General features: G+C 40.1%; 2 protein-coding genes across 4 annotated transcripts in view; one reads left to right on the top strand and one right to left on the bottom strand.

The window, feature by feature from the left end:
* The first annotated feature begins 1190 nt into the window (after nt 1–1190).
* LOC125236706 (DNA repair and recombination protein RAD54-like) lies at nt 1191–4155 on the top strand. The gene has a single exon (XM_048143625.1). The coding sequence runs from the start codon at nt 1286–1288 to the stop codon at nt 3572–3574; it is 2289 nt and encodes a 762-aa protein (XP_047999582.1). The 5' UTR covers nt 1191–1285; the 3' UTR covers nt 3575–4155.
* Nucleotides 4156–6869: 2714 nt separating this feature from the next.
* Nucleotides 6870–16137, bottom strand: part of LOC125236383 (hsp70-binding protein 1-like) — a 35185-nt gene continuing 25917 nt past the window's right edge. For 2 of the 3 annotated variants that reach the window (XM_048143166.1, XM_048143167.1), the window contains exons 4-8: nt 15684–15876; nt 14081–14299; nt 12994–13149; nt 10822–10983; nt 6872–7645 (exon numbers count right to left, since the gene is read on the bottom strand). In XM_048143166.1, coding sequence (XP_047999123.1) covers nt 7503–7645; nt 10822–10983; nt 12994–13149; nt 14081–14299; nt 15684–15876 — 873 coding nt within the window. In that variant the 3' untranslated portion in view covers nt 6872–7502. Of the gene's footprint in view, nt 7646–10821; nt 10984–12993; nt 13150–14080; nt 14300–15683; nt 15877–16137 lie in introns of all 3 variants that reach the window. The other variant, XM_048143165.1, reaches the window with a different exon arrangement.

The raw sequence follows: 16137 nt of genomic DNA, 5'->3' as shown, positions 1-16137 counted from the left end.
AAACTGATTTAGTCACCACATGGCAAAACCGTTGGAATTCTTCCAGACTGGTAGTAGGAAAACATTATGGGCGCATTCAACAGAAGATTACTCGTAAGCCATGGTTTTTCAGATTTCGTACTCAGCCAAAATGGGTTACCTCAACAATATGTCGGTTACGCCTAGGACCAGTTTGTACGCCTGTGTTCCTTGCTAAGATACATGTCCGGGATACTTCATTGTGCGAATGTGGGTTGGACGAAGGCACGGTAGATCACATTTTCTTTTCTTGTTCGAGATTCAATTACTCTTTGTATGACGTTTTACCTGTTACTATTCCGCGTCCTGTTAATTTCAATACACTTCTCGCTCTTATGGATCCTCCCTTAACGGCAATTCTAATTAAGTATATACACGTACATAACATAAAACTGTAAACTTCAGTCTTAGTCATTGTTAAAAATATCATATATAATTTATATAATATATATTTCTATGTTTTTTTTAAGACTTCCTCTATTTCATCCGCTATGTTGCTTGCTTTAACAAACTGTCATCCGCTTCCCGCTCTTTTTCACTAATGTTGGTACAGTGTCATATGTGTTATGTAATATGTTTTGTTTTTGTCTGTGTCGTCCATAACGTTGTTTTTTTTTTCGTTTTAGGTTCCCAACCTATCCTTCCAAAAACATTATCAAAATTTCACCGAACACTCTCGTTAAAAAATAAAAAAAAAAAGTCAAAAGTCTTCACCTCGACATTGGCAGAATTCACCCCGCTTAAATTAGCGAGGAGTAAAAGCCATGAAAAAAAAAAAAAAAAAAAAAAAAATTATGAAAAGAAAAAAATACTTTCCCTGGTAAACATGCAAGAAACACGAAGATTGAAACAACAAATACTGGCTTATAACAAAACTCTTAACTAGGAGGCAGTGCCAAATATGAACGTCAGGCACAGTAAATCATAGGAATTTTCTGCAAACGCCTCAAAATTAGTTCAACTGAGAAGCGGTTCGAGGGTTGTTCGAGAGTGCCGACTCTTAAAACGTAGTGATTCAATGCTCTTTGCTTGGCGTTACCACTTCCATGCGGAAAAAATGATTCTTCCTGTCTGTTCGAGCTACATTTTTAGACACTGCAAGGTTAACACATTATTTTTAAAAATTACAGCAACACTGTCAGTTAAACGTCAAAGTCGTCAAACAAGTCGTGATTTGTTTCAAATTGGTTCTTTTCCCTCAAAAATAGTTTGTTTTCAATATTTTAGCTTTTATTACGCTATGGTGAACTGAAAAAAACATATCAAAATGCGGCGCAGTCTAGCGCCGAGCCAACTCGGCTCCGGGGATAGTGTTTTTAAAAGCCCTCTGCTAAATTCGTCCAAACGCAAGAAGCGAGAATGCACGAAGACAGTCGCACCTCGAACCCTCACTCAATCCATGTCTGCATCAGACCACGAGAACTTAATCAAGCAGATATTGAGCAAGCCGTTCAGAGTGCCCATCCCGAACTACGTTTCGTCATATTGTAGCAAAAGTTTAGGGTTAAAACGCACACAAGTCAGACGAGCGTTACACGACCCGGATGAGCCGAATGCCTTGGTCCTGTACCGCCCTCCACATATACCTGAACATGAGAAGATGAAAATGAACCCGAAAGACATTAGAGTCGCTGTTGTGGTCGATCCTGTGCTAGGAAACATACTCAGGCCGCATCAGCGCGACGGAGTCAAGTTCATGTACGACTGCGTGACCGGACAACAAATAGAAAACGCCTTCGGCTGTATTATGGCGGACGAAATGGGTCTCGGGAAGACTCTCCAATGCATAACTTTGCTATGGACATTGCTAAGACAGAGCCCGGAGTGCAAACCTACCATTTGTAAAGCCATCATTGTGTGCCCGAGCAGTCTGGTGAAGAACTGGTATAATGAGATCCAGAAATGGCTAGCTTCGAGGATTAACGCTTTAGCTATGGATGGAGGTTCTAAAGCAGACATAATCTTGAAGCTACAGCAATTCATGAACACATACTCGGCCACTAGAGTTGCTACTCCAGTGCTGATCATATCCTATGAGACGTTTAGGATATACTCCAATATACTGCACTCATCAGAAGTGGGCTTGGTTCTTTGTGATGAGGGTCATAGATTAAAGAACAGTGAGAATCAAACATATCAAGCACTGATGGGTTTGAAAGCTAAGAGAAGGATTTTGATCTCAGGCACACCTATTCAGAATGACTTGACTGAATATTTCAGTTTAGTTCACTTTGTCAATGAGGGTATTTTAGGAACAGCACAGGAATTCAAGAAGAAATATGAAAATCCAATTTTAAGAGGCCAGGATGCCTTAGCGACAGACTCGGAGAGAGAAAAGGCACAGGAATGCCTAGCAACTCTCACAGGAATAGTCAACAAATGTATGATCCGAAGAACAAGCAGCCTGCTCACCAAATACTTGCCGGTCAAGTTTGAACAGGTCATTTGCGTGAAAATGACGCCACTTCAGACACAGATCTATAAAAACTTCATCAATTCTGATGCAATCAGAAACAAATTCTCAGGCAATGGAGACAAGAATACTTTGAGTGCCTTGTCGAGCATCACAACACTCAAAAAGCTCTGCAACCATCCTGATCTAATCTATGACAAGATCCTAGAAAGATCAGAAGGCTTTGAAAAAGCTAAAGACCTGCTACCAAGCAATTATGACATCAAAGATGTAAAGCCCGAATACTCAGGAAAACTAATGATTTTAGACTGCATTCTAGCTAATCTAAAAACAAACACAGATGACAAGATAGTCCTTGTATCAAACTATACACAGACTTTAGATCTGTTTGAAAAGCTGTGCCGTAAACGATGCTACCAATATGTAAGGCTGGATGGCTCTATGACCATCAAAAAACGAGCTAAAGTTGTTGAAAGCTTCAACAACAAAGAATCTAAGGAATGGATCTTCATGTTAAGTTCTAAAGCTGGTGGCTGTGGATTGAATCTCATCGGAGCAAACCGTCTAATCATGTTCGACCCTGATTGGAACCCGGCCAACGACGATCAAGCTATGGCTCGCGTATGGCGCGACGGACAGAAGAAACCTTGCTACATCTACCGACTCCTAGCTACAGGGACGATAGAAGAGAAGATATTCCAAAGACAAGCCCACAAGAAAGCCCTAAGCGACACTGTTGTTGACCAAAATGAGGAATCCCTAAGGCATTTCACATCAGAAGACTTGAAAGACCTGTTCAGATTAGAAGAGAACACATTATCTGATACCCACAGCAAGTTCAAATGCCGAAGATGTGTAAACAACATCCAAGTTACTGTACCTCCGGAGAACTCTGATTGTACATCGGACTTATCGAACTGGTATCACTGTGCCGATAAGAAAAGCTTGGCCGATCTTGTTCTTAAGCAATGCTGGGACCTTGCAAAGAGTATATCCTTTGTTTTCCATCACCGTTCCGCTAAGACTGAAGCGCAGAATGAAATAGAGGATAAAGAAAACGTACAGGAGAAAAAGAGAAGGAAGATTGAGATAGATGAGGATTATTCGGAGCCGGATGACAGTGCTGATGAAGATTATGCGTAATTTAGATCATGTGATATTTTGTTTTTGATTCTCAGACACTTTAATTATTATTTGTCAATACTGGCACATATGTGGTAATCTAGATCCACACAGAGCGGCACGTCAGGAAGCAATTTTCTCGCGCGGCAAACGTGCGTAAACTTGCCTCGGCCGAGGCACGTTTACACACTGGTTGTTTGCCGCGCGAGCACATTGCCTCGCTCTGTGGACCCGGCTAATGCTTCAAGAGCAATAAGATCTTTTCCATCGGAAATTGTAAAAACTCCTCTAAAGGATAGCCACATATGTTATGCGCGGATAAATTATGTTAGATTTTCAGTGACTTTTTCTTTTCTTTAGGCAGAAATTATGTTATTAAATTGTGCTTTCCGAGAGTTTTGAACTGCATAGAAAGTTTTACCTACAATAATTTGATGTTTTGTACATTGGCAGTCCTAGAAATGTGTAAAAACCTCCAGTGAGGGTTGTACCCTCCCCTCCAAAATGAGAAATTATTGTTTGACATAAATTACTTGAAATGTAAATAAGTCTGTGTTAAGTTAACTATTATGAAGAGTGATTATATTTTTGCAAATTTATAATTTTGCATTTGATTTCTCCAGATCTCTACGATACCTACATAGTTTCAGTTTTGTTTTCAAACACGTCACACGTGCTCTTATATAAAGCCTGCCACCGCCGTGCTGCGTCTCAAGCAGTGCGCGCGTTTCTTGGGCCAACAACCTGCCTCGGCTGAGGCATGTGACGTAAATTGGGCCAATGCCGCGCGAGGGCATTGCCTCGCGAGGCTACTCGCTTTTCGTAGACCCGCCTAATATTTTAAGTTTAACTCTGAGGATTGTAAGACCGCAGATGACGCAAGCTTCTGAGCTGTAGGCATAGGTGTACAATCTCATAAAACTTTGGCAATTACCTATTCACCTTCAATCTCGAATGACTGGTATAATCTTTGATAAATAATTAATTATCCCAGATAATCTAAGCACTATCTCAACGACTGACGATCGACATTTTAATAGATATCTATAGGATAGGTAATTAAGCCTGTACCTACATAAGTATATTCAACCCTCAGTATATTCAGCCCTCTATGCCGAGGATGCCTGTCGGCCGAAGAAACGGTCGCCCACGTCATCCTGGAATGCGAGGGAGTGAACACACAACGGGCTCAAATCCTCAAAACGACGAGGTCACTCCGAGAAGCCTGTGGAGACACCAGGAGGATCCTGCGCTTCTGGGCGGAGTTAGGCTGGCTAGACCCCTAGCTGGCAAATACAGCACGCACAATGGCCTCTATCTTTGAGGCTAAGTGCGGAAACCGGAGCCCATAACCATATAACATATATAACCCTCAGTGGCCTCAATGGTGGCAAACGAGCGTGTAACCCATGGCTCGATTAAGGACATTAAGGTCAATAGCAAGCGGCCTTTAACTAACATCACAGAATATATAATAGTACCTAACATATTATTATAAACTTCGGGGTAACCCATTGGAAGCGGCATTATAGAACGTTTTCACATTATCCAATCCGATATCGGATGTAGGAAGTAAGTATGTCAAAGATGGCGCCTTTAAACCTACCGGATGTTTGTCCTCCGATATTGGATAGGATCATGTGAAATGGCACTTACGGACCTTACGGTACAATGAGTTTTTCCCCTCACTAGCTCGGAAACACGTGTTTTGTCCTTTAATACCAGCGGGTAAAAACGCATTTTATCCACTAGTGGGTAAAGTAATTTGACCTTGAATAAAGTCAAATTAACTGCTTTTAAATTGATAAAAGTAGGTGAATCTAGTAATAAAGTTGATTTACCACCTGTGGAACTACTGGAAGCAGTGATAAACGCATTTTTTGCGTTGTAGTTTCCTCGCTATAGTGAGGGGAAAAGTTTTGTGTTACACTCGGGTGCAAATGTATTTTACTTCTCGTGTGTTAAAAAACTCGCAAGTTCAGGATTCTATTCTCGAACCACTCGCTTCGCTCGTGGTTGAACTATAGAATCCTTTCACTTGCTCGTTTTTCAATTCCACACTCGGCGTTAAAATACAACTTTGCCCCCTTGTATAACAAATAACTATTTCGGCAACGCCGCGGGTCAACAGAAATGTAAAGTCCTTGTGCTAGTTTGCGACAAACTTTAATTTTCTTCCACACACAGATTTTTATTCCACTTTGTGAATCATCGAGGACATATTGGAATCCCACCACCACCCCCTTTCTTCCCGTGGGTGTCGTAAAAGTCGACTGTGGGATATGGGTTAAATTGTGGCGTAGGCGAGAGGCTGGCAACCTGTCACTGCAATGTCACAATTTTGATTTCATTCAACCCCTTTTTGCCAAGAGTTGCACTGAAACTTGTTAGTTCATGTGCTCTGCCTACCCCTTTATGGGATACAGGCGTGATTATATGTATGTATGTATGTATATTGGAATGAACAGCGTGCGTAGCCGAGTGCACAAACGCTCACGAAAAGAAATGCTCGTAGATATCTATCTCTATCGCTCTTGCGTATTGGCGCGACAGAGCCAGACTACCTTTCGCGGCGTTTCGTTTTCGTTTCGCGTCGTAGCAATGCCATTCGGCTACGGGGCCTGAACTCCTCACAACAGTTTGCAGACGTAACAGCGCCATCTACCATGACATTAGTCAAACTTTACCCCAACACTACCAATATGTTCGTTTGCAGCGTACGTGCGCCCCGGGCACTCATACGTGAATCCAGGGGGAATGACCCCCTTGACCCCCCCCCCCCCCCCCCGGAGCCTAGGTTGGCCATACAAATAGACCACGTGACCCCCCCCTGGGGCCTGGGCCTTTACCACGTGACCCCCCTTATATTATATCTATCTATCTATAGCAGCCTTTACAGCGCTCGTCTACGGACATAGGCCTCCTCTTCATTCCTCCACGCCTATCTGTCTGTTGCCATTTGCCTACAATTTTAGATAATTTTCATTTACTAAATGAAGAAAAAATCCTTCCTTTTTGGCTGTGATTCTCATTTCTGTTACTTACTTTATACTTCCTTTATTTGTGAATCACACGATCCTATTTGTAGAACCATGAGAAACTGCTAGGTATATACCTAAGTTGTAGAAAGTACTTATTTAAAAGTATATTTAACAATAAGTTTTTATATTAAAGGAAAAAATTGAAAAATTTACGCTTCCGGCGAGACTCGAACCCGCATCAGCCGCCTAGGCGCAGTTTAGGTCTTTTGTATTTAACAATGTAGGTAAACAGTACTACGTGACAATAAAATCTTTATCAATATTTAAAAAAAAGCTATATTCGATCTTAAAATTCCATTCTCTCATACATACAAATAAGTTAAGCACAATGGGTATTCTCTTTTACAAAAACTTGTTGAAAGGGCATATCTTTCATGCCCGCCTTTAAAAACGCACAATAAATGCTCTTAGAAGAAAATATTTGCATTACTGTCGTTTTGAGTGCGAATTTTTATTTTGTTCTGTTTTACTTCTTTTTTCAAATGTGGGAATGTTTATACTTTTTCTACCCTGAGATCTTAGCTCACTCCATCGTAGGCTTCGTCTTTGCCTTTGGCTAGTTTGTGGCCAAAAGTAAATTGTCCATTTATAATAAATTAATAAAAAAAATCTCAGAATCATGAGCTCTTTCAATTCTGCAGAAAAAAAATTGGCGGAAAAAATGTCTTACATTTTTTTTTCACTGAGTTATCTACAATTTGCCATAGAACTTTTATAACACAGGGTAATATGAAAAATTGTATGAACAATTTTGGACATTTTTTGTCTCATATCAGGATCGAAAGAGATCACGATTCTGAGTAAAAAAAGTACAAAAAAAATCCAATAAGGAAAAACAGTAAAATCGACAACAAAATAAAAATTGGCCCTCGATCGATTTGAAATAACAACAATTAAAACTTGATAAGTTATCTGTCCGCTTCCTCATCAGCTGGTACCACGTCCGGTCTGTTGAGGAACACTTTACAGAGGATCTCTTGACAGTAGTCTACTTCTTCTCTGAACGTGTCATCTTTTAGGTCCGGGTGTTTGAGATGCCTTTCTAGGATACCTGCGGAAGAATATAATATTGTTTAAACTTTACGGGCGATATTTTACTATCATAAGTTCAGAGGCCATTTTTTTCAAAGTTGTCCACCCCACTTTTTTTGTAACATGGGTATTTTTTACGCGATTCATACTCAGAATCGCAAGGTTTTTCTATACAGATAGGAGAAAAAAAATGTCTCAAAATTTCCATACATTTTTAAAACCTTCTATTCCGTTACCAATGTATGATAAAATGGTAACGGAATAAGAAAAACCTTGGGACACTTTTCGCCTCCTATTAGGATTGAAAGAGCTCGCGATTCTGAGTGCAAATCACATAAAATTTTCCAAATCCAAAAAAAAGTGGACAACTTTGAAAAAATGGCCCACATACATACATACAATCACGCATGTATCCCATAAAGGGGTAGGCAGAGCACATGAACTACTCCATGTATATATATATGCGTCATGCATCATTATTGACTCTATTGACAGCACGTCAAAATTCAAATTTGAATAAATCTTTGTCAAGGTCATGCATTTAAGGGTTAATTCCTACATCTATGATCATAAGTTCTAAATATAAGACATTGGGCCTCACAGGGAAAAGTGAAAATCTACCTGTATCTGTATGGACAGTCAGAGCGTCCTTGTACTCGTAGCAAAGAGGATCGAGTATTATAGAGAGTTACTGTCAAAGTAAAATGTGTAATCACAGTGCATAGACTGCCATCTCTCGACACAAGCTTATAACTTTTAAACCTCAGTTTTGACAATTTGGCCCATATTCTTATTATTATCTTATACTTTTAAACGAGCAATTCTTGTATATTTATTTATTTATTTATTTATATACACCGACGATCTCGGAAACCGCTCTAACGATTTCGCTGAAATTTGTTATGTGGGGGTTTTCGGGGGTGAAAAGTCGATCTAACTTGTCCTTAGGTCTCGGAAAACGCGAATTTTCGCGTTTTCATGAGTTTTTCTTCGCGCGCCATCTCGTGTGGAGTAGTTGCATTATTAAGACAGAATTCTTTCGCTCGATGTAGGTACTATTTATTGCAAAAACTAGATGGCGACACAGGTCAAGGCCCCGTATACGAAGCAACAAACATTGAGTAACTTATGAATCGCGGGCGAGGTGTAATAATTTTTTCAAGTCATTTCATATTACTGAAAAAAATACTTACCACGAATAGAAAATTACACAATTTTTTTGAATGACATTTTTTGTGGCGGAAGCGCGCCATCTCGTGTGGAGTAGTTGTATTGTTAAGACTGAGAATTCTTTCGATCGATGTAGGTACTATTTATTATCAAACTAGATGGCGACACAGGTCAAGGATACGAAACAACAAACATTGACTAACTTATGATTCGCGGATGACAAAACTTGCGTATTCATTGAGTGCTTTAATTATTATTACGAATTTTAAGCTTCTTCCGTTATCTCAGTAGTATTTTTAAAATTAAATACTTCAAACAGAAGTGCATTCTAGAATTATCCGGAAATAATAGGCACATACCGCCATCTGTTAATTGTAATCCGTACTAGCAAGTACTGTTATTTTAGAACTATGAACAAGTAAAAACGAGCAATTCTTGTATATTCCTTTATTTATTTATATAGACGTTCGCGGAAATCGCTCTAACGATTTCGCTGAAATTTGTTATGTGGGGGTTTTTGGGGGTGAGAAATCGATCTAGCGAAGCCTTATCGCCATCTCGTGTGGAGTAGTTGTATTGTTAAGAGAGAATTCTCGGGCGGCGAAATTAACGACCATATAGCTGCGCTTAGCTCAGCGATGAGGTCGATCTAATAATGTTCACAGACAGATCGCATGTGTCAGGGCAGGGTTTCGAATTTCGGCCAGAAATTAAGTTTTTGTTTTTATTTTTTTTACAACAGTTTTTTTTTTATATAAAGACGTGATATAATAAAATAAAACCGAGCGAAGCTCGGTCACCCAGATATTTATTCAATTATAGGCGAGCAGCTATTCAGCTGATGAGCCTATGTCACACAGTGTCTCATGATTTATAGTTAGCAAAGTCATGTCACTATCTTATTATTTAAAAGCCACTTGTCTAGTCTGTTTTTAAACACATTCACTGAGGGAGCAGTAACAACACTATCCGGTAAACTGTTCCAAGCCGCTACAACACGATTGGATAGGGAATGATATGCAGCTTTAGTAGTAGTAGGAGTGCGAATCAGTTTTAGGCTGATAGCTGAGTCTTAGCTTGATATTTTTTTTTTTTAATTATAAATGGGCTTACTCTTGACCACAGACTAGCCAAAGGCAAAGACGTGGCCTACGATGGAGTGAGCTCGCCCAGAAGATGCCTGTTCACTCTTGATATGTGTTAAAATGTCAAATATTAATATTAGCGCCATCTAGCCGAGCGTTCGTACCTTTTTCTATATGGTACTGAGGTACGTTTTTTTCTTAGACTTTATCTGTCTTTCATCTGTATGATTCACAGTGCATAGACTGCCATCTCTCGACACAGGCTTAAAACTTTTGAACCTCAGTTTTGACAATTCGACGACAACAACGTATAGGGTGCAAACTGCAATTATTTTTTTCAGAAAATTGCACCTTACCCACCAACGTACAAGGTGCTATCTGCTACAAAAAAAAATCGCAGATTTCGCCTTGTACGTTGTTGTCGTCGAATTTGGCCCATGTTCTTAGCTTGATATGTGTTAAAATGTCAAATATTAATATTAGCGCCATCTAGCCGAGCGTCCCCCAAAGGTGTAACGCCATCTAGGCCACCGTACCTTTTTCTATAGGTTCTGAGGTACGTTTTTTTCTTAGACTGTAGCTGTCTATACGGAGTCAGAGCGTCCTCGTAGCAAGCGATGTGGTACTTTTTGCTTGAGTATGTCACATCACATCACTTGTATTATAAATTCTCATTACAATACTAAAAGCCAATGTTTGAACATGCCCTAGCCTTGAGGTTGTCCCGGTAGATGCCTTATAATATCTTTAACACCTTTTGAGGTGAGTTGTGACAGGGGCGAGTTGTAACGTCGATTTTTTTTTAGAACTTATTAACGAGCGTTTGCCCTTTAACTAAAAATCCTGCACAGTTGCGAGCTGGCTATAGCGACGTTGTCACAACTCTCCCCTGTCACAACTCGCCTCGGTCCTAGATTGTTCTGCAATAAAGATGCAATACCTTTAAGTCCCGCGGCGGGGTCCCTGCATTGTCCCAGCACTCTGTCGTCCAAGTCCGCGACGAGTGTCAACAATGTGTTCAGCAAGTGTTCTGATGATGCATCTCTCCCGGCAGACAGCTGCTCCGCTAGTGTCTTTACTAGGTTCAACTGGATGAATTTCTCTGAAAAATTAAATTTTGGTATTAATATCCATACTAATATCACTGTATAATAAAGGGTACTATCGTACAGTATGGACACTCCCGCTCCCCGCTGAAAGTGCCGCCCACCCCCTTTCGGTTACCTCACAGTTACCACCTGTCAAAAACGCGAACAGTCGACCTGTATATTTCACTCATACAAGCATAGCACGCGAGCTACACGAGCTTAGACTGTGTGCTAGGAACGCGCCTCTTTCATATATTTGATCGCCAGTGTCCGAGGTGTGCTAATATTATTAATGAGAAAGTGTGTGTCTGTTTGTTTGTCTATCTTTCACGGCAAAACGGAGCGACGAATTGACGTGGTTTTTTAAGTGGGAGAAGGGGGTGGAGACATAGGCTAATTTTTGTTTCTTTCCAATCCCCCACTTCCCTAAAATGGGGGGTGGAAGTTTATTAGGCTATTTTCGAATTTAACGCGAGCGATGCCGCGGGCAAAAGCTAGTACTGTAAAAAGACTAAAATGTCGTTATTAAGCATGTCTGTAATAACTAACCTCTGGCATCAGGGTAATGGTCGCAAAGATGCCTCGCCAGCAGCACTTTCGTTCTTGCATTAAGGCTGCTTTCAAAAAAAACGTCAAAATAATGTAAAATTGATAGTTTTAGTCGGTGAAATACTACACTTTCCGTTATCCAATGGATTTATTTACTTCAAGTTTCAGTTAGAGCGTCTTATTATCTTGATTTTTGTAAGACTGGATTTTTGAAAACTAACTCACTGAATTAATTATGAATTTTTCTCTAATGCACGTTTAGAAAAACTCATATATAGAGCGGAATTAGTCGATCTTATTTGTAAAATTTGGAAAATTTTGAATACTAAAACAGGTAAATTTATAATTAGTATATCCTGTACTGCAATCTTCTCAGACTACATTTTTATTATAAGGTTTTGAAAAAGAGTAAACGAGGCTAAGACGAATTCAATTTTTTCAGAAATCACCCAAAATTAAGTGTCAATTTCTTTGAAAATCTACATCACATCGAAGTAATTTTTGTACTTAATTAATCTGCAACGTTTACTTAAATTGCTTTTATGCCTTAGTAATTATAAATTGCTATTATTAATTTTTGGCAATTTTTTGAAAACGAGCCTTCACCGGTACAATTGTTACCACTTTTGGACATTTTCTCATATTTTGTTAGACCAAGTAGAAAAAGTCCTATAATGTGATATATATTTGTAAACCACTCGCAAAGCCCTTTAATTTGATACCACACACGGTATGATCGAGCGCTCGGTTGCGATTTCACTGTTTTTCACACGAAAGCCCTCTTAACATCTGTAGCTCCACAGACTGTAGGGTCTTACAGCCTCCTTGGGACAGCACAGGAATATAACTAACCTCTCGCATCAGGATAATCTGAGAGACGCTACACCCAGGGCTGTTAATGCTGCTGTCTATTGGGCATCTACTGTATAAGAAATGAACCTCGACACGATAAGAAGAAGGATAATGGTCGCAAAGATGCCTCGTCAGCAGCACAACTTTTTTTGCACCAACATCTGTACCTCCACAGATCCTAAGGTCTCACAGCCTCCTTGGGACAGTATAGGAATACAACTAACCTCTGGCATCAGGATAATGATCGCAAAGATGCCTCGTCAGCAGCACTACTTACTTTTATGCACCAACATCTGTACCTCCACAGATCCTAGGGTCTCACAGCCTTCTTGGGACAGTACAGGAGTATAACTAACCTCTGGCATCAGGATAATGGTCGCAAAGATTCCTAGTCAGCAGCACTACTTTTTTGCACCAACATCTGTACCTCCACAGATCATAGGGTCTCGCCTCCTTGGGACAGTACAGGAGTATAGATTATGATTTACCTCTGGCATCAGGATAATGGTCGCAAAGATGCTTCGTCAGCAGCACTACTTTTTTGCACCAACATCTGTACCTCCACAGATTATAGGGTGTTACAGCCTTCTTGGGACAATACAGGAGTATAGATTATGATTTACCTCTGGCATCAGGGTAATGGTCGCAAAGATGCCTCGCCAGCAGCGCTGCTTTCGTTCTGGCACGAACGTCTGTGGCTCCACAGACTGTCACTAGGGTCTCGCAGCCTCCTTGGGCCAGCAGTTCTTTGCAGGAGGGTGGATATTCGCGGCACGCACCTAAAAATATAAAAAATATGAAATAAAACTATGGAAACGGATTAAATCGCGTATCATGAGTTTAAAATTTATCCCGACGTTTCGAAAACTTTACAGCGTTCGTGGTCAACGGGTGACTGAGGAAAAATTACAATGTGCAATGCACAAACAATATAACCCTGTAAAATGTTCGAAACGTCGGGATGAATTTTAAATTCATTATAGGCGATTTAATCCGTTTCCATAGTTTTATTTCATGAGTAACTATCGCGGTAACCGAAGACAATATTATATAAAAAATATATTTACTAATTTTACTATTGACCTTACTGACATACTTCAGCCACTTCACACCTTCACAGTTAGCCTAGATGTACTTTAGAAGAGACGGATCTTTTGTCGTTTCACGTCGTTTTCTAGTTTATCAACATAGGTCTACTAATAAACAGGGATGTTGCGGAGGCAGATTTTTTGACATCCGCGGATGCGGATGCAGATGCGGATTTTTCAAGTCCCACATCTGCAGATGCGGATGCGGATGCGAATGTGAGGATAGGCACTTACTCAGGCATATTAAAAACACAAAATTTGATCAAAGAAGTTATATTTATTCAAAAAAATAACCTTTCATATTTAAAAATCTTAGAAATTAAGATAAAGGTGGGCCAACGATACTAAAAAATCCCGCGATCCACGAATCACAGATGTGTAACGAGACTCGTATTGGCCAATGGTGAATTTACCGTGCACGTGGGCCGCGTCTAAGTCGTTCCTATACCTGTTCAATATCCGCATCATGCGAATGCTCCGTATTGATTTTTGCGGAGGCGGATGCGGATGCGGATTTTGAAAATGATGCGGAAGTTCCGCGCGTGCGGATGCGGATGCGAATATCCGCAACATCCCTGCTAATAAAACACAACTGGATTAGCTTACCATCGAGAATACTTACATGAGACAGCAGCCACACACTTGGCCAACGCTTCTCCCCGCTCTGTCCTCGCTAATGCCAATAACACATTGAGCAGGCCACTCTCCAAAGCCCGAGATTGGCAGAAGGGATTGTTCTGGCATAGTTCTGCAAGTATGCCGCTGGCTCGGGCGCGGATCTCTTCGTTTTCACTGCCGTAGCATACGGGGAAGATGGAAAAGCCTCCAAGTTTGTAAAAATCTGAAAAAATGGTTGGTATAATTGATTATTCCAAGTTATTGTATATTTAGGTGGAAATATAGCTCATATAATCCGGCAACCTTCAAATCAAGAGTGAACAGGCATCTTCTGGGCGAGCTCACTCCATAGTAGGCCACGTCTTTGCCTTTGGCTAGTCTGTGGCAAAGAGTAAGGCCCATTTATAAAAAAAAACGGGTCTATTACTATGGACAGTTAAAACTGCATATTAAACAAGGCCAATAATGCTTAGCTAAGAATCGGAGCTTCTGGAAGAACCTGATTTTCAACAGAAGGATATAGGAAGGATATAAGGAATAAGGTTGTCTAGACGGTGGTAATGTTCATATTTGATTATTTGAATACTTATTTAAGAATATGAAGAAATTATAAACATTAAATAAATGTCATATACAAAGAAAAAGTGACCAAGGCCTCCAAGTGTTCCGAGCTGGAAACGAACCAGCGTACTCCGTTAACCGGACGGATGCCTGTAAAATCTCTCAGCCATCGGATCACGAAGGCAAAGGTCGAAATTTCCAAGTATATGACACAATTACCGAAGGCTTGGCGCCCCCCGCCAAAAGGTTTTACAGGCATCCGTCCGGTATAACGGAGTACGCTGGTTCGTTTCCAGCTCGGAACACTTGGAGGCCTTGGTCACTTTTTCTTTGTATATGACATTTATTTGATTTTTATAGTATAATAGTAGTGTTACTACTTAAAAAATACAAATTAAAATATTTTCAAATGAGAATAATTTAATTTGTTCTAAGATGAAGCAAATTGTCAAAACTTTGGTTCAAAAGTTTTAATTCTGTGTCGAAAGATAGCAGTTTATGCACTGTGACTACATTTTACTCTTTAGTCTTACTCCATTTTTACTCATTCTTTGATTCCCCCATCCCAGTCTTTGATTCAAGATATATTGGCCATGTCAATGTCGTCAATAAACTCCATGATGCTTGTGAAGGCCTGGCTGATCTCATCTGGCAACGACTGCCCTAACTGAATGCTTTGCATATTCTCTGTCATCATCATCATCATCCTCCTTGCGTTATCCCGGCATTTGCCACGGCTAAAATGAGCCTGGGGTCCGCTTTGACAACTAATCCCAATATTGACGTAGGCACTAGTTTTTACGAAAGCGACTGCCATCTGACATTCCAACCCGAAGGGTAAACTAGACCTTATTGGAATTAGTCCGGTTTCCTCACGATGTTTTCATTCACTGAAAAGCAACTGGAAAATATCAAATGACATTTACACATAAATTCCGAAAAACTCAATGGTGCGAGCCGGGGTTCGAACCTGCAACCTTCGGAATGAAAGTAGCATGTGCTTTCCTAATACTGTGGTTCCAAGTACTATTGTTTGAGGGTCTTACCATTGGCTGTGTCAATGTCATCAATAAAGTCCATGATGCTCGTGAAGGCCTGGCTGATCTCATCCGGCAGTGACTGCCCAAGCTGAACACTGTGCATCTTCTCCGTATCTGTCAGAACAGCTATGGCGTCTTGTAGCACCTTGGCTACGTCTACTGTGAGGCTTTTGAGGGCTTCTTCTAGGAAACGCTTGCGCTGAAAGAATAAATAAATAATTGGTAAAGTTTTTTTTCATTATGAATCTTATAAGATTGAAGATGTGTGTGTGAGCAGTAGTAGTATTTGTTACACAAATGTACTTAAATATATTTTTAAATGATTTAATATCTGTTCTGAGACAACTTTTAATTTATTATTTTAAGGTGGAAAACCTTTTCTGTTTAATTTAGCCGTTTCTTTGTATGGAAATGTTTTTTTTTTAATTGATTACAGACACTTGTAACTTCAGCAGTCATT

Source organism: Leguminivora glycinivorella, chromosome 19 (assembly GCF_023078275.1).
Source record: "Leguminivora glycinivorella isolate SPB_JAAS2020 chromosome 19, LegGlyc_1.1, whole genome shotgun sequence".
In the NCBI taxonomy this organism is placed as follows: Eukaryota; Metazoa; Arthropoda; class Insecta; order Lepidoptera; family Tortricidae; genus Leguminivora; species Leguminivora glycinivorella.
This window is presented reverse-complemented; position numbering and strand designations above follow the sequence as displayed.

Excerpts from the sequence above, each read along its gene's own strand:
- LOC125236706 (XM_048143625.1), top strand. The coding sequence starts at position 1,286 with ATGCGGCGCAGTCTAGCGCCGAGCCAACTCGGCTCCGGGGATAGTGTT.